A 22,855-nucleotide genomic window follows, 5' to 3' on the forward strand; every position below is an offset into this window, starting at 1 on the left:
GTGAATACTAATGATAATACACGCTGGTTTCCTTTTAAGCATATATGTATATTTTGTTTTTATTAATACAAAAGTGACATGTAGAAATAAATAACAAAAACAACTGGCTTACAAAATAGCTGAAGACACACTTTGGATCAGTCAGTCATTTTGGCATAATCTCACACTCTCTGTAAGAGTTTGTAAGTTGATTTTACTAACAAACCTGATACAAGTAATTGTCTTCTATTTAATCCACTCACGTTTCATTCTATAGACACCCAAACACTTCAAACATGCATTCAACTCAAACATACAGAATTTCTTGAATAATCTAGACTGACATGTAGTTCAGTCCATAATACTATTGATCAAATAGTTTGACAAAAATCCATCACAGGAATTTAACACTATTAACATAAAAAAATCTGAAAAAACTTAAATTCCAGAAAATGTAAATACAGTTCCTTTAAACTGTTTCTTTCAAAAAGACAATGGGAATGGTTGCATCATCGTCATCATCATCATCATCATCATCATCTTCATCATCATCATCATCTTTAAAGTTTCTATTCCATCTTCACATACATATTAAAAGTTGATATATTTAGTTTCCATGGTTACACAATGTTTAGATATTTAATTTGTGCCCAAGTAAATGTCTGTATTCCCTTAGGATGAATAAATACTATATTTACAATAATATTCAAAACAAATTGTTCATGGCACCTAACAACTGACTGAGTAATCTATAGTGGTTATTTTAAACCCAGTATTTGCATATATCAATAATACACTACACTGGAGTGTTTATATTTCAGTCATTACAAAAGCCATGGGGTTAAATCATTGAATGTATACAGCCATCAATATACCACAATAAACGGCTGAATACCACCTTGCAAAGCCTGTAATATAAAACTTGGTGCATAATACCCTAGTTGTGTCTGTCTGTACCTATTATAAAGTCTCTCGGATCATAGATCCATTTTCAAGCAGTTCTAGAGAAGGTCATGACATTGTCTTCATCATTAGTTAGTATGTATTTCAATATCTCAGCTAGTCTGTCTATTGACTGGATCTGTTACTCCATTACATTCTACAGTACCAATTTGGTTCTCATCATTTATCTGCATCTCCAGAGGCATTGAATACCAACATGCAGAAATTTCATTACACATGTAACATTAAAAATTATGGTGTAATATGTAGTGGGGGATCAAGGTTACCACCCTGATTCACATTGTGAATGTACAGACTTATTCCGGTCTCTTCTCCATTACCATCTTTCCGTGTGTTTTACAATAATCTATGAGGCTTGGTTCGATTTTGTTTTACTTATGTTGCTCACTTATTTGCTAGTTAGTAATCAAACTGCTCTGTTTAATTTGTATACAGACTTCACTGAGTGAGGTAATGCATCAGTGTGACAAATCAATTTCTCTGACTTGAGTTTCCAACTATTCACTTCTGGTTGAATGTAGGAGACCACAGTGTAGTGAAGTCACAGATACCACCAGGAGAAAGGTTATGTCTTTAATTGAATGTAGGAGACCACAGTGTAGTGAAGTCACAAATACCGCCAGTAGAAAGGTTATGTCTTTAATTGAATGTAGGAGACCACAGTGTAGTGAAGTCACAAATACCGCCAGTAGAATTTAGAAAGGTTATGTTTCTGTAGACTTATGTGTAGCAGCGTTATATATCCTATGGCACATAAGTTCTATATCTGTAGACATCTAAGTAGTGGAGTCACATATCCAGTCAGTAGATTGAGTCTTCTGTGTTACAGTTAGAATGTTCAAAACAAATGCCAACTTTGACTGGCTTATACTTGATCACTATACATTCCCTGTTCTGATATACTAGCACTTTTAGTGTAAAACACAGTTCCATTTGGTATATTTTTTAGTGCTGCGAAGTACGGGTGATATTTTCTAATTATAAAGTCTGGATCTGGAAACAACAATAACAACAAATTTGTTAGGTACAATGCTGATCTTTAAAAGTTATAGGAGAAATAGGTATATATTTTGGCTTTACTGTGTTTTTTACTTGAAAACACAATGTGAAACAGCATAGACCAAATCTGTGTTTGTAACTAAACAAATGCAACAAATTGTTAAAATGTGTATAAGTTTGTTATTATATGTATAGGAAGTGATTTGTAAACAAACTTCTTTAATACACATTTTTCAACTTTTTCTTGCAGTGAATGAGCTATATGTGTGTACACAGATTAGATCTATGTTGTTTTACATTGTTCTCCAAAGTAGGAAAAAACATGGTAAAACCCAGTTTTCATCTATATGATTGATTGATTGATTGATTTTTATTACCTGTACAAGAAATAATTACAGATCACTTGGAAAAAAAAAATATTTATACACAATTTATACAGGCAATGGGAGTCAGAAAAAAGCTTTGCTAATCAAGTCTGACCCCTTACATTAATGGTTAATGGTTAAACATTCACAGGTGTTACTAAACGCACTTGCCCCTCCCCCCAATCCCCATCCCAATCCAAGTCATTTTAAAAGTGATGAGAAGAAAGTTCGGTGAAGAATGCCAACTATGCTATATATTCTTTTAGTAAATCCATATGGCCACTTTAACAAAAAAAGAAAATGAAAATTTACAAAAATGCCAATTTGTCAAGTTTCTACAACATTGCTAAAAACCAGATGTTCAACGAACATAAATGTATGTTCCTATAACTCACATTATAAATTATTTAATTTGTTGGCATTCTTCATATACTCCCTAGATGTTATACTACATTGTATGTTGTCTATTTTTAATGACAAGTCTCAGTAGAACTATGAAACTTCACATTCCTTTGTAAAACATGTAAATAGAGTACACAAAGATCTGTTTGGTATCTGATTGGCTAACTGTACTCTGTATCTGATTGGCTAACAGTACTGTGTATCTGATTGGCTAACTGCTCTGTATCTGATTGGCTAACTGTACTCTGTATCTGATTGGCTAACTGCTCTGTATCTGATTGGCTAACTGTACTCTGTATCTGATTGGCTAACAGTACTGTGTATCTGACTGGCTAACTGTACTCCATATTTGATTGGCTAACTGTACATTGTGACAGGCTAAGTGAGACATGAAAATTACTGCCAATGGCATTGTAGCAAAACTACAATTTTTAACAATTTTTATCCATATACTAGTCCATCCTAGCAATAGGTGTTCATTTGCTGAATGACTATCCAGTTGTCTATCCAACCATGTTGCAATCTTTGAGATATATGTGATCATTTGGCTGTTGCTATGGGCGTGGTCATGTTGCTAGATATATTTGCATACATTTTTGAATGTTTTTTTTCTTCACTTGTGTATGAATTCCTGATATTATCTTTGCAATATAAGTGATTATTTGGCTGTTGCTATGGGCGTGGCTTCTTGCTAGGCACATCTGCATACATTTATTGAATGTTTATTCATTTGTCTTTCTATTCCTGTTGCTATCTTTGCAATATACAAGATTATTTGGCTGTTGCGATGGACATGGTCTTGTTGGTAGGCAAATTTACATACGTTTTTGAATGTTTGTTCGATTGTCTATTAATCCCTGTTGTTATCTTTGTGAAATACAAGACCGTTTGGTTGTTGCTATGGGCGTGGTCATGGTTGCTATGGATATTTGCATACATTTTTTGAATGTTTACTCGCCTACCAGATGATGTTGTTATTTGAGCAAAATATACTGCCATTCGGTTGTTGCTTAGGGCATGGTTATGGTTGCTAGGGCCAATTGTGTCAAAATATTTTGAAGAAAATCTGAGGAATAACACTTCTAGAAACATCTTACCAAATTTTGGTCTCTTTGACCAAGTACCTTTTGAGATAAATTTTTGACCAAAATTCACATTTTTACACCTAATTTGCATATTACTGATGCAATCATTTTCATTTGAAAAAATTCCCAACTAGACACCAGAAGTAACATGACCACCAAATATCAAAGCAATCAGTCCAGCAGTTTTTGACTTTAAGTTGTTTACACACACACACACACACACACACACACACACACACACAGACAGACAGACAGACAGGCACTTTGCCATGCCTATAGCACTACTGAACCTTCAGTTCAGTTGTGCTAAAAAAACAGCTCTGTTTATATAGTCAAGATATTCTAAAGTAGAAACAGTTTTCCCCAGTCAATACAAGATAACCCATGAATGTATCATGTCATGTATGTAGCTCCAAACCACAATGAATAACAACAGCTGTTGAATAATTTAAGTTTCCAGAAAAAAGAAAACACAAAACAGGATATGACCCACCAATATGAATAAACAGCCACTTTATAGATGATGGAAATACTATAATAATAGTTGATACGGGGAAAAGTTGGCCAGAGACTGGGATCTTGTGACTGCGGTATATAGTTGATATGGGGAAAAGTTGGCCAGAGACTGGGATCCTTTAATTACAAGACGGGATGCACTACCAGCTACAATATATGTTACCCAGGCCGACATCCACCATCCCAACCACACTGCATTGAGTTAATTACACATTTTAGGCCAGTAGTAAAACTTAAAGGCCTGAAATGAGCAGAACTTATCTATTTAATATTAAGTAAATTCTCTACAATGGTATATTAGAAGTATTATCTATACCAGCAGATTAAATGTCTATTATGTTGATAGTAGCCTGCCTACCAGTTCAACTATCACAGCTTTATGAATGCAAACATCTGTCTATGTATTGGAATACCACCATTGAACTAAACATAGAGAACAAATATTAATTGAGTGTTGAACTAACTGAGAAAGTGGACCATAGAACAAACATTTCCCTTTGAAGTGTTCTCTGGATGAAGTGAAAGCTAGTCTGGATGCCAACATTGTCTCTAACGAAACCACAAGTGAGCAGAAGAGAGTTAGTGTAAATCGTAACAATACCGTACACATGTAGGAAATAGACTAGGTGAAAGCTAATAAAGTAATTTACAAGCTTTTTGAAATCTATTGAGCCAGGTTGTGTTGACATCATAATTATCCTTTTTAAATTTTGTTTTATGAAATGAATTTACTTCATTTATAGAAGTATCAACAGAAAAATGTTGGTTATGCTAATGATAGAAGCCTTCAGGTGCTGTTAAGGTTAGGCCTGGTGGTAAATTTTACACAGGTTATCTTTTAGATAATTTCCACAGCATAGAACCCAAATATAAACACTTATTTATAACTTCCCATTAACCAGTGGAATTTGGATCTCAGGGTACATGAGGTCACCCTGAGAAATTGCATATGATAAGGCTTGGATATGAAGAGACACATGGACATTCATACAATGACTAGTAACTATTAAAAGAAACAATACAGCTAAAACAGGGAGTGTTTGCCAGAATTATGTACATATCACTATCAAAAGAAACAATACAGCTAAAACAGGGAGTGTTTGCCAGAATTATGTACATATCTCTATTAAAAGAAACAATACAGCTAAAACAGGGAGTGTTTGCCAGAATTATGTACATATTACATATATTTAATGATCAAACGTTGATCGTTTGGCCAGTTAAGATTATTGTTTTACTCACTAGACAAGATCACTTTTACTGCTAAACACATTAGGGTTATGTGTGATGAGATAGACTTTTGTTGACATTCATTTAGATTTTGAAACGTCCCTCAATAACAGCCATGCTGTGTTCAGAAGTAAAAGTGTTGTTATCTATCAATAAAACTTTCCTCAATAACAGCCATGCTGTGTTCAGAAGTAAAAGTGTTGTTATCTATCAATAAAACTTTCCTCAATAACAGCCATGCTGTGTTCAGAAGTAAAAGTGTTGTTATCTATCAATAAAACGTTCCTCAATAACAGCCATGCTGTGTTCAGAAGTAAAAGTGTTGTTATCTATCAATGAAACTTTCCTCAATAACAGCCATGCTGTGTTCAGAAGTAAAAGTGTTGTTATCTATCAATAAAACTTTCCTCAATAACAGCCATGCTGTGTTCAGAAGTAAAAGTGTTGTTATCTATCAATGAAACTTTCCTCAATAACAGCCATGCTGTGTTCAGTAGTAAAAGTGTTGTTTTCTATCAATGAAACTTTCCTCAATAACAGCCATGCTGTGTTCAGAAGTAAAAGTGTTGTTATCTATCAATGAAACTTTCCTCAATAACAAACCATACTGTGTTCAGCAGTGAAAGTGTTGTTATCTATCAATGAAACTTTCCTCAATAACAACTATACTGTGTTCAGCAGTGAAAGTGTTGTTATCTATCAATGAAACTTTCCTCAATAACAGCCATGCTGTGTTCAGCAGTAAAAGTGTTGTTATCTATCAATGAAACTTTCCTCAATAACAGCCATGCTGTGTTCAGCAGTGAAAGTGTTGTTATCTATCAATGAAACTTTCCTCAATAACAGCCATGCTGTGTTCAGAAGTAAAAGTGTTGTTTTCTATCAATGAAACTTTCCTCAATAACAGCCATGCTGTGTTCAGAAGTAAAAGTGTTGTTATCTATCAATGAAACTTTCCTCAATAACAGCCATGCTGTGTTCAGAAGTAAAAGTGTTGTTATCTATCAAGTAAAACAACAACCTAACCTTGCAAAATGATCAAATTTGATTGGAAATGTACATGTTACATATATCACATCTTCTGGCAACACTGAATGTTTTAGCTGCAAAAACTATGAATAAAAGTGACCTAAGAGATAGAGTATATACATGTTTAAAACAGTTTTCATTGACACTATTTATAATATACATGTATAAGTTCATGTCCAGTTTTATACAGGTTTCTGTTCAAAAGTAATATACATGTATGCTTATGATTATCTTGTTGCCATCTTGATAAAGAATTTTCATCCAAAACTCAGTAATTATTCTTATTGTTAGGGGCTATATTACTTGTAACTTTTGCAAACCTATAACTTCATCTAGCAATGTTTGGAGATCATTAAACACAATACAAAGTCTGTACGAACACATAACATTGCTTACCAGTAGAACTTCTGACAAGTGACTGTCTTCTTGTCTTCTCATTGTTGTAACGAATACTTGATTTTCTCCGTATAACAATCAGAACTACAACTCCTAATATTCCAAGTACAATGACCAATCCTATAAGGCTGAACCTGAGAACATCTTCATTCAAAACCATTGCCATCGTTTCCAAGGTTACAGTAGTTGTTTGCAGTGATAGAATCACAGTCTTATTTTCTGAAAAACAAATAAGACAAACACACATATATATAATATATTAAGTAAATAAAGTTGTCTTGAAGATTGCAAAAATGTGAAACTCAGAATTACAGCTTATTAGCTAATTTTTGGATGAAGTGTCTATATATATATATGAGTCAATACACAGTGTTTCATGCTGTTGCGATCATCATATATATATAAATGTATATCTGATGTCTGATGATCGCTCGAAGTGAAAACTCTGAGTAATGGCTTATTACAACCTTATTAAGTCTATATATATATATATATATATATATATATATATATATATATATATATATATATATATATATATATATATATATATATATATATATATATATATATATATATATATATATATATATATATATATATATATATATCTTTGATATGATAAAGGCATCTCACAGGAGATAGCAGTGTTCAATGCAATATTAGTAGCACAGTACTGTATAGTCAGACTTATGCAGGGAATTAGGAGGTCAAAAGTTATAACTCGGAGTTTAATGCTTTGTGATCTTCAGATGACTGACTCATATCAAAAAACATTTCACCACCCAAGTAGTGGCAGACACAAATGTATGCAATGAATATTCCTGATTATTTATTGGTATGTTATTCCAAAGTTTGGATCCTGTAAACGTCATGGTAAATTGTCCTAATACTTAGTAGCCATTGCAATATTTAGATCATTCCTGGTACTTTGTCTAGTTCTGTACGTATTAATAATTAAATGCAGTGAAAAAATCATGGAATATGTGAGGTGTGTTCTTGTTGAGTACATCGTGAACAAAAACTCAAATTTGTATAGTTGATAAATGTTCAAAATGTCGAGTGAAGGGGATTATAACACCATTTAATTACAAAGATAACATATGATATACAGATAAGTATGCATCATTAGTGCATACATATACAATATGACAAGAATAGACTTTTCTACTGTATTGTCAGTTATTCTGACTGTTTACAAACTAAGTATTATAACATAGCAATTATTCAATACTTTTTACACACTTAAATGCCAAATAGATAATATTATATGGGTCATGCAATAGCCAGTGTCTCCACCTAAATCGATTTGAAACTAATTCAAACTGAATTTATTCAGTTACATCACTTTGATACTAGTTTCTGTCCTAACGAGATAACAACATGTAAGCAGTAAGTGTGAATTGATAAAGTGCATTTTTGCTTTTGTGTCAATTCTGAAATGATTTACTTTGAATTGGTTTGATCCCCCAATAAAATAAATTAAAATAAAATCATATCAGATCAGTGTATTATCTTGATTTATACAGTTCAGTTCATCATCATAAAATGCAGACACTACAATGTACATGGCCATTGGGGTATTATGGAAATTACAATCATCTCAGATTTGTAAATGATTCTTCCTTGCTGACGAGGAATGTTGTCATTTGTTCAACTGTAATATTATATCTTTATACTGGAGTATTACATGTACATGGCTTAAGGAATGCTGTAGATGTAGTAGGATTGAGACATAATTAATATATCCATCAGTATTCTCCCCACTATAGAGAAAGCATGGTGCATAGACTACACACTGTCCTTGCCACCAAGGTTGTCATGCTTAGCAGTTTTCTGCAGTATTGAGATTACAATATCTACATGTATGTGTGTATGTGTTAAAAGAAACCATACCTGTTTCAAAGTTGAAGATCTGCATCTTATACACTAATCATTATGCAAATCATATACAAATTACATGTTATTGTTATGTAAAATTATCAAACATGATATTTGACTCAAGGCCATGAATGACCGAAATCTCTTGAAAATCTGCCTGCATATGAGAGGAATCAGCTGAGGAAATTGCCACCAGTGAAATTTTGCTCAGCTGATTACTCTAGTGTGTACCTGGCTTAAGATATTACATTTCACAAAAGTAATAAAATAAAGTGAAAATCTCTTTCTGCTATTGTCCCTTTAAACATAAATTTCAGTCATTGAGACTTTATCTGAAATTTGTCAAACTTCCAAACTATGAAACAATACTCATTTTAGGGAAATTTCCAGGCCATTAAAAACATGTATTCAGCAGTATCATGTTGACATGTAGCTGAATGAGTCAAACAACAATGAAACAGTTATTACACCATGCAAAAACAAAAGTTATACACATCTTAGACTGTCGACAGTCATTTGTGCCTTTTTTGCTACGTTATATCTAAAACTAAAGTCGTTGTCTCGCTCCAACCCGGAGCAATACTATAACCACGTACTGATCAGCGAGTGCCTGAGGCACGAGCGACTGTCATCGCTCGCTGTATTTCCCTTTCTGTTGATTTTGATTGACAAGCTTTGAGAATGATGACCCCAATGTCAAACATTCTACAGTAAAAATGTTATCGTGTGAGGGCGCAACAAGGAAAAACAGTCGTTCGTGCCTTCGGCAATCGCAGTTTCTATCAGTACACATTAGTATTCAGTGTTACGGAGCGAGGCGACGACTTTGTTTTAGATGAAACATAGCAAAAAAGGCACGAATGACTGTCGACAGTCTACACACATCTGAAAAAGTCTTGAAAAATATGGGTTATGTTTTTTGGTCATCCTGTGTTATTATTACATATGCACCAGAGATTACTTGCACTGGCACACATGCATACTATTGGTATTTTCACTGCAATACCGAAAACATTATTGCATACTTGCATGCAAATGATATGCAAATGAGGACACTTGTTTGCTACACACAAAATCATGTGTATAATTTTTATGGAAATTTATGTAATAATAACAGAACCCCATGCCATGTTAGTTTCAGTGTGGTTACTCAGGGCTATTTGCACTCATGCTTGCAGTGTTTTCTGCTGTATTTTCATTTGCAAGCACGTGTGTGCAAATAGCCAGAGTGTGCCACATTTGCACTCGCGAGTAACGGGGTTTTGTCATATTATTTTATTGCAGTTATTTTCTTTGATTTGTCATAAATATTAAAGTGGCAAAGGTATACCTATACATGTATTACTCCCTAGTATTTTTGGTCATTCAGTTGGGTATGGTAATACTTAGTTGTGACATGAGGTTTATGTCACTCTGACTTCAACTTCCAAGCCTACTTATGCCACCTGTATTTTATTCCCCTGAACAAAAAGAAATATTAGGCATAGGCAAAAATAACTAGAAAACCTTCAGGTACATGTTGTAAATACATCAGGATTAATAAAACATGTACATCTGATTTCAAGATTTGTGGAAATATGTCAGTTGTGTCTCAGTAGATATAACCACAGTAATAATTTGATTCTGACCCTATCCTTTGAGTGACTGTCATTGAAGTTTGATCCTATACAAATGTAGATTATGTAACTGTAATTAAAGTCTGTCCCCCCCCTACCCCACATGTACATGTATTCAAATCTGGGACTCTGGGTCTGCCTATGGGTGTCAATAAAATCTTGTATGGTATGTGCAGAACCCGGTATTTTGACCTACTTAAAAATGTTACAAGTACTTGAATCAGGTGGCTTGATCTATGTTCATATGCTACCATTCTATTTTGGGTGCCCCCCCCCCCCCCCCCCCAATCAGTGTGTCCATCTACAGATTAGTTCAGCTTAATCTAATCTTATCTATATGCATGCTGCATAGATACAACTGACAGTACATCACATACCAAGTATGCAGACAATCACCCTTCATGTACATGTACACATGCCTTCAAATATCAGATGGCCACAGTGGAATGTAGCAATCATTATAGAAATTGTTTGGGAGTAGCAATTTACATCAATTCAGTCTGAATTAATATTTAACTACATTTAGCCTCAATAGTTTTCTTTGTTCAGCCAAGGAAAATTCAAGTGACCTAAGGGGGCCTGTCACTATGAGTTGCTAAATGAGTAGTGACAAACCCCCTAGGTTACAAGTATTTACCAGCTGAATAAAGAAAAATGTTGAGGATATATAAAATTATACCTCAAGCATAATTTATGAAAAATCTGGTAAAATAACAACAGTTTGGAATGTTTTGACATATTTTGAGCACTGCAAAATTAGTGACATAGACACCAATATTGAATATTAAACAAATTATCTCAACAGAACATGTTGCCTTTGTTTGCATACATAGAATGAATGAATGAACGAATGAATGAATGAATGAATGAATGAAATTTATTTCATCAGATAACAAAAATAAGCTACACTCTCAAAGAAATATATGATACAAATATACAAAACAGGGCTCGAAATTAACAGTTAGTCCCATGCCCAATGCCCATGCACAATCTCTACCACATGTACAGCTACATTCTACACTACAATACACAGTCACAGAAAATGGTAGCAAGTTCTCCTGATTCTAACGAGAGAATACAAATTTTTAAGCAATTTTTTTTGTACAAAACTGTTTTATGTGGCACAATGAATTATAAGAAGGTTGTATTTACTTAGATGCAATAAAAAATATTTAGTTCTATTTTTTTTTTAATTACTAACAAACCATTTAAGTGGTATGAAAAATATTTGACAATGAATAGTCTGCAAGTGTCACCTTATCATATTGAATAAATGATGTACCTGATAAAGCAGCTTGAGTAATGACTTGGTTAGTTGTGGTGTCAGTTGATGATACACTTGAACTTGAAGTTGAAGTTACAAAAGATACATCTGTACAGTTGACGATAACTGAGCTGTTCCCAATGTCACCACAAAGTTGACTTGTGTCACAGATGATTACCTTAAAGAAAGATAACAGGTCTAATTAGGAAATAAACATATATTTCAATAGTATTTCAGGTTAATTGTACATTGTATATGTGTGTGTGTTTGTATGTAGCAGCTAACATAAACTAGTACATGTACATGTACAATGTCAGCTATTGATGTAACCTGACTACCTTTGGAAATTGTTTAAGTATAACCATAAAGAAATATCTTTTTAAATTCTATCCAGCAATATTGTACTAAAAACTAATATATTAGACTTATATTATTAGATGGTTTCTTAATAGTCTCAAGTTGAACAAATCCTTCATGGCCTCCATTTTACAGAACACCTAATTTGTCAGTCAACATAATCTCTAGTCATAAATATTAACGATCGAATACAGTGTACAATTCATATATTTTATACGGATAAAAAGCTATCAGCACAAAGTTTTGTTTAAAAGAACACTGTGATGCTACAGGCTGGGGCTTAACAATACTGACAACTGGGGATGTGGTCCATGTACTAATACTACTATTGATAGTAGTCTGTTGAGCATGTTGTATTTTTCAATCATTCATTCATGTGTATTTAATTATTTAGTCTTTCCATTCTGTTAGTCATCACAGTCACAGTGCACAAAACTGCATTTATTTAGTCTTTCCTTTCTGTTACTACTGTTAGCCATAACAGTGCTTAAAACTATGTTTAGTAAGTCTCTAACTGCATACACATTGGTATAGTGTTTACATAGCAATTAATCTGTGTTGAATTGGTAAACCAATGTATTAAATCAAAATCGACAAAGACTGTTGTTGTTGTTGTTGTTGTTGTTGTTGTTGTTGTTGTTGTTTTTTCTTTAGTAATTCTTCTGATTTTGTAAGTACACTGTAGTGTTATTTATTTTGAACAACTGCAGTCACCACAGTTTGATATGTAATTGATACTCATGAAATTGAGTCGTTAGGCTCAATAAGTGTTCTCAAAACTATTTTCTAGTCTCTCACCCATAGTCCGGATGCTACTGTGGTCTCTTATACAAATCCACAAATGAGTGGAGGTGAAAATAGGGACTACATGTCAACTACTCACCCACAACTTTAAATTGTTTACTTGTTTGTATGTTAAAGTTTTTTCTTTGTATACTTTGTTTATCTCTTTCGTGGGTTCCAAATAAAATTCAATTCAATTCAATTCAAAGTACGCAGTCAAAAATATCTGGTTTATGTTTGGAACAAAACTTTTATTTTACTACATATACATGTTAAGTGTTCTAAGGCACATTATATTTTTTTCCATCAAAACCTATTTCTCTACATATGAATCTTTTAAAATTGACAGTTTAAATTTTAAAATCTAATTTAAAAGTAAAAACCTTTCACCTTCAAGCTAACTTGATTTTTTATGTATGTACACATATTTCATACATAATAAAAGATATCAATTGAATGCAGATAATATGGGGCCTTTCTCACCTTTATTTAAATGTTCAATTGTGTATCTTGTTGGGGTGTGGCGGGTGATATCCTAACCCAATAGCTGTACGTACTGATACAATACATAAATGATTTATTAACTTGGTCTGTATTTCAAGACATGATTAAAAACAGACTGCGGGCATCAACTTGTTTGAAAATGCCAATAAAATGTCTTTGATTTGTACAACTCTTGTCCTGTCTGGCCAGTTTTAATAATACGTAATAATTTTTATTGCATGGAGACGCTACAGAAAGAACGGTACAGTAACAAAAGTAAACACAATATACATTATCCGATACGACCGGTAATAACTCTACTGCACATAAAAAGCCCCCCCCCCCAACCCTTTTTTATCTGACTTACGATTGAAAGTAAACTTTTCTAGATCTATTGGTTCTGTTTCCATTTCTAAAATGGTCTATGGACTTCGAACTCTTTCCCTTCACATTTTAAATCGCCCCTCCCCCTTGTTCCTGACACGCCTACACTGCTACAGCGATCAACTGTGTCAACAAATTCTTCTAAATTTCAAAATCCTTACGATTCAGCAATCTCTTCATTAGCTATACGACAAAACACATACGTCCAGTAAGTGTATAATAGTAAATAGAAACCTACCTGCAGTGCTAACACTAGGAAGGAAAGACACAATGCCGGGGACTGGGAAAAGTCTATCATGTCAGCCATCTTGTAACTTGGAAACACACCTCGGTGGACAGTCTATGTAAACGAGCTTTTCCGAACGAGGCGCGGTGTCTACTACGCACCATAAAACTAACGACTTGGGTGATCGGTTCAATGTCACCTATTTTCTGTCCATGGTGAAATCATTCCGGCGAACTGTTGTTTGAATGCCGCTAGCTGGCCTGGGTTAATACTACACTAGTGTACTCAAGGCTGTCACTCCTTCCAATATTGACGAGTATAAAGTTAGTCTCAGATTCAGAATCAGATTCACATTGGAGGACAATTTGAGGCTATTCTCCTATTGGGCCTTATATTCAATCTCATTATGCTATCGCTATGCGCTATGTACACTACCAGAGTGTATGGTACCAGAAAGTGTGGTACAAGTTTTGAAAAAAAAGTGAATTATATGTTTTCGTGACAAGCTGAGACCCCCCCCCCCCCCCCCATGAAGGGAAACGTTTCCTGTAGTGGGAGAAGACGTGTCGAAACCCCGTAGCGTATAAATCAAGCGCTACCTGGATATTATTGCTTGTTTTTCTGCTTTTGTCTGGCATTATCGTGATTTTTCGTCACAATCTGATTCTGAGACGAGCTTTATATTCGTTTAAAAAGTTTCGAATGCTAGGGAGTATGATTTGAGCAGCCAAACGCGAACACTGTAATGGCATGCAAGGACTTTGCACCTGAGGCATGCGAGGGCTCCAACGTAAGGTCGAAAGGCCACGGTAAATTAATACGAAAGAGTGTAAATACTCCGCGGTAGCAATGGAATGTGACGAAACGCAGACATTCGCTGTTGTTTTTTGAGATAGTATAAATTAAAGACCATGGAAGTATTCGACGGGCGGAGAGACTAGTAGGGGCCTATACATTCTGGTCTCTAAATTACAATTTATGGCTGGTTAGACAGGTCCTGACACAATGATGCGTATCAACAACATAATTGAAATAAGTTGAAACTTAGATGTATTATAGTAGTACGTATAAGGTTACACAGAAGTAAATGTATTAATTGTTAGTGGACATTGGAGAGAGTCCTCTGGCAGCGTCTATAATTATTCCAAATACTAAATTAAAGTGAAAGATTTAAATCTGACGATTACTTTATGAAATATTAAAGAATATTTCCGCATCACAGATGGAAAATTTCATTCACTTTTTTACCATTTAAAAAAACAAAATAACTAATTTTCCAGAAAAAGCACAGAAAAAAGCTAAATTAGACTCGGGAAGCAAACAATTACTTAATCAATCAATCAATCAATCAATCAATCAATCAATCAATCAATCAATCAATCAATCAATCAATCAATCACTCACTCACTCACTCACTCACTCACTCACTCACTCACTCACTCACTCACTCACTCACTCACTCACTCACTCACTCACTCACTCACTCACTCACTCACTCACTCACTCACTCACTCACTCAAACAATCAATCAATCAAACAAACAAACAAACAATCAATCAATCAATCAATCAATCAATCAATCAATCAATCAATCAATCAATCAATCAATCAATCAATCAATCAATCAATCAATCAATCAATCAATCAATCAATCAAGCAAACAAACAACGGCTTCTCGAACTAATATCACGCCATGCACAGTTACTTCAAGTTGTTCTGTGATTGTCTATTAGAACTCCTTTGAGCCTCATAGTCAATATCTTCACATTCATTTGCTATCGACTCCAACAAAATATGCGGTTTTATTTTTCTATGAATCAACTTAGCGAGATAGGTTGACATTTATTAACGTTTTAAAACACTACTAGTACTGATGACTTCATATCAATAGTGGTAATGTTTATAGAAATATTGTTTTGTTTCTGGGCTTTTTAGAGAACGAACAGAATTTGCGGGGGGAGGGGGCTGAGGAGAAAATAATTTGGTTTAAATCTGTTATCGCAGCCCCCCATAAACAACTTTCCTATCCCCTCCCACCATTGAACACTATCCCCCCCCCTCCCACCATTGAACACTACACATAACAGAGACTGTTTCACGTTCAATTATATCCCGTATGCTTGACTAGAACATCGTCGCAAACCACGACCGTTTTACGGTCCCTACTTGTTTATTTCGAAGTGTAATGGAAGAAATATTAAGTCTATCTGGTTTGCGAGAATGGACTAGAAGTCTGGTACACAATACACATTAAATAAACTAGTGACCTCAGGTCGCTCCCATAAGTAATATATCATTGCTTATTAATCATCCAGTCCCTAGTTTGCTATGCAGGCCTTGTGTATAACGCTCTGTTTCATCGATTGTTTTGCCTTTAATACGTGGCGCAAGCACTCGCTTTTGTTCGTGTTCAGAGGCCATGTGACAATGAATAAATATTATTGAATCGATTACTCTTGCCGGAAAGAAAAATGTAGGGTTTCGAAGAATACAGGATGCTGAGTCAGTCATGAGACTGCATCATCTCCATCGACACAAACCACACAATAGGCCATCCAAAACATTTGCGCCTGAAAGTTTATATAGGAAGAAGGTTGCGTCGTACGCGTCGACGGTAGACTAGAGAGTCTTTACAACAGAAGAAAAGTGTTATGTAAGCTTTTGTTAGAAGTAAATAAGTACAGAAACGGCTGAGTCTTCAACTAATTTCGCACCTCAGTACTAACTCAGACCACTAACGAGGTCTGAGGTACTAGTATATAGGCGGGCTTTTTCGAGAAGGGTTGACGTGTAAGGGGGAGGGGAGGGGGAGGGGTCTAGGCCTATTAAAGACATGTATGCATTTAAACATAGACAGTGGAGAAGTCTTTATGGTTCAAAGTAGACACAAACTACAGATAAACTGAGATACAAATATATCAGGTTAATATTGGGCAAATACTACTGTGGAGTATGTTGGATGTCGTTACTGTAACCATAGTAACACTGGTATGATGGTACCAGATCACTTGAGACCCTTGTGGGAGAAGTAATGTCGGATCATAGTCTGGAAAATGTAAATCTCAAACTTGCCCCCAAAAATATACCAGAGCATGCATGCATTCGTACAAGGTTTTCTTTGTGCAAAAGTTCAAAATTAATCAACACTGACGCACATAATGAAAACCAAAAAATGCCATATGGCAAAATTGTAAACTAGTTATCAATCGTCAGGGATTTCTGGCGTGTCCTGATCAAATAATTTTCATTTTTTTGTTAGTTTTGTAAATATTGAACGCATTTTAGTCTTTTCCAATTTCTGAGTGTCTGTAAATGGGGTAATCCTGTAGACATCTCAAATGAATGAATGAATAAATGAATGAATGAATGAATGAATGAATGAATGAATGGATGAATAAATGAATGAATAAATAAATGAATAAATGAATAAATAAATAAATAAATAAATAAATGAATAAATAAATAAATAAATAAATAAATAAATAAATAAATAAATAAATAAATAAATAAATAAATGAATAGATAAACACATAAACAAATAAACGTATGAACGAATCAATTTGCAACATGTGTCAAGTCCAAAAGTGTCAACAAATTATTTAGTATCGTATACCATCATTGCGTGTGTCTGGATTAATTTGGGGAAGTGCACATACGTAGCAAAATATCACAAAGCGTGTGCTTAGGAGGGTAAGACCATATCTTCCATTTCAATGGTGTATTATGCTTTATAATGCAATGGTACTACCACTCGGTTTGACTTCACTGCAGTAATGTGGTCAAACAGTGGTACGACTTTGCTGACCAGACTTCAGAGGCTCCAAAATAGAGCAGCCAGGATAATCCTTCAGTATGGGCCTAGGACCCACTCTTTTACTATGTTAGAGAGTTTAAATTGGTTGTCGTGTAATGAGCGTTTTGCCTTTCAGAAGGCGTGCGTTTATTTTAAAGTTATTCATAAATTGTCACCTCTCTATCTTACTAGTGTTATGTTATGTTATGTTATGTTATGTTATATTATGTTATGTTGTGTTATGTTATGTTGTGTTATGTTGTGTTGTGTTGTGTTGTGTTGTGTTGTGTTGTGTTGTGTTGTGTTGTGTTGTGTTGTGTTGTGTTGTGTTGTGTTATTGTTTATTAAAGTGTCCTATGTGGACTTATTTAAATTATACAACACTTAAACAAAAGCGCCACATCCAGCCCTCTGGCTTATAGGACACAAAAAGAAATATCAAAATACATTAATAAATAAATATCACATACGTTTTAATGATAAATAAAGGTTTTCCTACGATTAAATGCTTCATAAAGAAAGTTTGTGGTATCAAATTACTAACATTGTTATAAAACTGCTAAATTAAAACTGTAAAGCTACAAACGTTTTTGTTGCTGTATCTATAAGTTACGTACACAATTCATCTCATGTCAGAGAGGATGACTTCCAGAATGGTGTAACTGGCCATATGGCTGTGTTTGTGTCAACTATCTGCACACGCACACATGCACACGCACACACTCACAATAGAATATAAATATAAGTGGGTGGGACAGTGCATGAGTTGTCTGTATGTCATTCTTATCCGGGTCTTCCTAATCATGGTCCTCATGCTGATGAGACAAACTGAGGGACTTCTGAATAGAACGCCCTCAAGTTGAGAAACCCCCACTTATTTTCACCTGATGGTCATCGCTTCTGTCGCCACAATCGTACGGTTACTGGTGCACTCCTATGCTAGCTCTCCACTCCTCTCACATCCGTCTATTTATGACCCGCGGTCTGTACAGGCAAATCTCAAATCTTCTCCTTCCCAACTGCCTCTTCCCCCTCCTTCCTTCCTTCCTTCCGTCCACCCCCCCTCTCTCTCTCTCTCTCTCCATCTCTCAATTTCCCTTTCCCCTTTCCTCACCACTTGTTTTGCAATTAACCACATTAAGGCTCATACCATTTTTTGTATTGACTGAATTCAACATTTCTTTCATGATCAGCCAGTCCTGATCACTCCCCATTACGGTACAGTCCTTTGTCCTCCGAGCTCAATGACCTGACAGTCATTAATTAGACGTCAATATAATTCTATTGATTTGTCTATTTTTAGAACCTATTTGTGTGTTGCCGTCTGCCACATCACATCTCACTATTAGTCCAATCAGAAATGACGATTCCTCTGCTACCACGACGATCTGGTTTGACTGCCCTGATGGTTATCACCTGGAGGGTAGTTTGTCAGCAGACTGTGTGAATGGACGATGGACACACTCGACTCCACAATGCTGTGAGTCATACGAAATATAGATATAGAGTATACTTGACGTGAACTCATATAAACTGCAAATGCTTCTATATATAGACTTCCTGATATATACATGTACTACCATTCAAAAACAACAACAACAACAACAACAACAACAACAACAACAACAACAACAACAACAACAACAACATACAGACAAATGTAAACTATAAACGGACAAACAAGTCGCGAAGACACAGAAAAACGAATATAATTTAGAATATACTCTGAATATTACACATTTTTTGTTTGAAATAATTGTTTTCAGGACCCAGTAACGAGATAATTGTAGATTTAAACATTATCGAAACCCTGTAGCATTTCATGATCATGTGAATTTCTATATCGTTGGCTGTTATATATACAGATAGCTTAGTGATATGGTCAAGATTATATAGACACGCTACAGCTGGTGAATACTTTTGGAGGGGGGGGGGCATAATTTTTGGACGGGGTTATAGATCACGGCAGACATAAGCTTCGTTAGTCAATACGAAAAAAACACCGTATTAGAATTAAATGTAACCTTTCATCTGTTCTAGTGAAATTATGCACGGATCCGGAAATACTGATGGAACTTGAAGAACGACAACTCTTGGATATCTCGCCGTCATCTCCCCAACAAGGTGGTGTTTTCGTGGAAGGCGATGTGATAAACGTGTCTTGTCTTACGGGATACCAACTGATCGGTGACGTCACACTGACTTGTTCAAGTGCTGGCCAATGGAATGGCCAGCTTCCAACTTGTGGTAGGTATCAAAGAAGGCTAGACAGTCGGTGTAACAGCTGTACACAAATTGTTATGGTTTAAGGTTCATGTATATAAAGATGACAAACTCAAGGGTGAAACATCATGGGTGATACATTTGTATATTATTGGCACTATATATATTTAACTTGCAGATTAATTTGAGAAATAAAAGTGTTGGATATGTAGACACCATCTTGCTACTGAATTGCCCCCGACTTAAATTTCAGAGAAATCACTGTAGCGATATGACGAGAAAATCGTCAACCTGGAGTCATGGGAACATATGCCTGTCTTGTGTATGTAGCGAAAACAACGACAACCGAATGAAATGATATGGCTGTAGGGAGCCTTCAGTAACTACAAGGCGGGGGGGGGGGGGGTCACTTTTTACAAATCGGTCCTCTGGGACGGATATTTTTTAGAAAATGGAAATTAGGGGAGGGTCACATTTTACTTTGACTCATTTTTTAATCTAATTTTGCATTAATTTTGGCATGATCCATATCCTACTGGTACCACATCCCACCACTGCCACCATTGTAAATTAATATCATGACATATCAGTGATATGCAATGGTGATGTGGAGATGTCAACCTCGGTCCTGAGGTTGTCAGTTGTATGCTCATCTAGTCTTTGGGGGTTCTGGCTTCAGCTCAGTCAATTAGATCCAAACGCAGGCATTGATTTAATACAAACTCACAGTGGTGGTAATAGTGGGAAACAACAAATGCCTTTAAAATCTATCAATGTGGTGGGATCTTACTGCAGAAAAATTATCTGTTTCTAGTGGGATTCGAATCCAGGACCTCCTGACTACTAATCTTTAGCTCTAACAACTACGCCATAGGGAGGCGATGTTAAAATATATGAACAGGGGAAGGGTCATATTTTATAGAATTAAAATTGAGGGAGGGTCACTCTTAGCACGACGGACTGGGGGTGGGGGTGGAGGGTGGGTGGGCGGGAGTTACATTTTGCACCAGAGACCGGACTTGATTTCCCCTCGTCCCTCCTGTAATTACTGGAGGCTCCCTTATCCTGAGTTCGCAGGGGCTGTTACATGTAAAATATCTACCGTATATGTTATAGAGTAGAGAATGTAGCCGTCCCTCCACTGTCTATGGTTATAGTTATCACAAATGTAGCCGTCCCTCCACTGTCTATGGTTATAGTTATCACAAATGTAGCCGTCCCTCCACTGTCTATGGTTATAGTTATCACAAATGTAGCCGTCCCTCCACTGTCTATAGTTGTAGTTATCACAAATGTAGCCGTCCCTCCACTGTCTATGGTTATAGTTATCACAAATGTAGCCGTCCCTCCACTGTCTATAGTTGTAGTTATCACAAATGTAGCCGTCCCTCCACTGTCTATAGTTGTAGTTATCACAAATGTAGCCGTCCCTCCACTGTCTATAGTTGTAGTTATCACAAATGTAGCCGTCCCTCCACTGTCTATAGTTGTAGTTATCACAAATGTAGCCGTCCCTCCACTGTCTATAGTTGTAGTTATCACAAATGTAGCCGTCCCTCCACTGTCTATAGTTATAGTTATCACAAATGTAGCCGTCCCTCCACTGTCTATAGTTGTAGTTATCACAAATGTAGCCGTCCCTCCACTGTCTATAGTTGTAGTTATCACAAATGTAGCCGTCCCTCCACTGTCTATAGTTGTAGTTATCACAAATGTAATAAACAAGAAAGGAACAAGACATGAATGTCTTGGAATTTTGACTCAAAATATGCCAGTGTGTTCCACCTGACCCCCTCACCCCACAGTTTTCATATCGGGATTTGGCAAAATCAAATTCATATGTCCTAAAAGAAAACAATTGGTGATTTTATTAACGTTAGACCGTGCAGTGAATGTCAGCACCGATGAACTACATGTAGCAGTCCTATCAACTAATCCAATGTACAGCATTCGAAATTAGACTTTTTGTGTGCCATCAGAAAGTTTGGGACAACGGCTAATTCGAATTTGTCTTACAACGTTGTATGTAAAAGGAATTGTCTTTTATTTTCAATAATATTATAAAGCATTTTCTACTCATGTATATAGTAATACGTTGTGATGACCCGCTATCCCCACCTCATGGTACGGTGGAGGCTAGCACGGATGATCTGAAACATGGCGATGCTGTGCAGTATAAATGTCACCAAGGGCACGTGTTAATCGGCGATAGTCAACGAACGTGTCAAAATGATGGACAATGGAGTGGAGAAACGCCAAGATGTGGTATGGAATACGATTTATTGACACAGTAGTACTTTTGATGTGAAGGTTTTAAAGTTTGTGAAATTTACTGACATATTATTCCAGTTCGGAGAGAAACATTATCACTTATGAATTTAAATCATTACGTGATCAAGGTCCGTAGGAGATGGATCAAAACGTCACATTCATTTCCAATTTACCATTCCAAAATAACTATAATATTTTGTACTATTTATTCTTGGAACCATGAACAATATATTCTCTACATCACTGTAGATTTTTGTCTAATTTTCTCCGTATTTTTTAAAGAAATAGTGTACTTCTATTTCACTTTCTCATTGGCAATGTAGTAATTGTTCTTTTTAAAAATGATTATATGAGTGTTTTTGTACAAAGCTCCAAACATACCATAAGTGTTTTTAGACAATCAACAATATCAAATCTCCAAGTCAGAATCCCGGGTTTGAACTTACAGACATATAAGAACAGTAGAGAAAATGTATATTAACATCATATTTGACCGTGACAATTTAAATAGCGATTTAAGTAATTCAGATTAATTATGTAATCTCTGAAAAAAGACAAGAATATATTAGATATGAGGTAACATAGAATACCAACGGTCAAACAACGTCAG

At 35.3% G+C, this 22,855-nt stretch overlaps 2 protein-coding genes across 2 annotated transcripts in view; one reads left to right on the plus strand and one right to left on the minus strand.

Annotated features, from left to right (window-relative positions):
* The window catches only part of LOC144454025 (clotting factor C-like), a 49,718-nt gene that overhangs the window by 6,329 nt on the left and 20,534 nt on the right, over nt 1-22,855 (plus strand). The window contains exons 6-8 of the mRNA XM_078145433.1: nt 19,055-19,231; nt 19,792-19,998; nt 22,063-22,239. Coding sequence (XP_078001559.1) covers nt 19,055-19,231; nt 19,792-19,998; nt 22,063-22,239 — 561 coding nt within the window. The remainder of the gene's footprint in view (nt 1-19,054; nt 19,232-19,791; nt 19,999-22,062; nt 22,240-22,855) is intronic.
* LOC144437702 (uncharacterized) lies at nt 28-14,334 on the minus strand. The gene is made up of 4 exons (XM_078126711.1): nt 13,971-14,334; nt 11,744-11,903; nt 6,965-7,183; nt 28-1,935 (listed from the first exon to the last, which is right to left on the minus strand). The coding sequence occupies exons 1-4, from the start codon at nt 14,037-14,039 to the stop codon at nt 1,808-1,810; spliced, it is 576 nt and encodes a 191-aa protein (XP_077982837.1). The 5' UTR covers nt 14,040-14,334; the 3' UTR covers nt 28-1,807.

Source organism: Glandiceps talaboti, chromosome 1 (assembly GCF_964340395.1).
Source record: "Glandiceps talaboti chromosome 1, keGlaTala1.1, whole genome shotgun sequence".
Lineage (NCBI taxonomy): Eukaryota > Metazoa > Hemichordata > Enteropneusta > Spengelidae > Glandiceps > Glandiceps talaboti.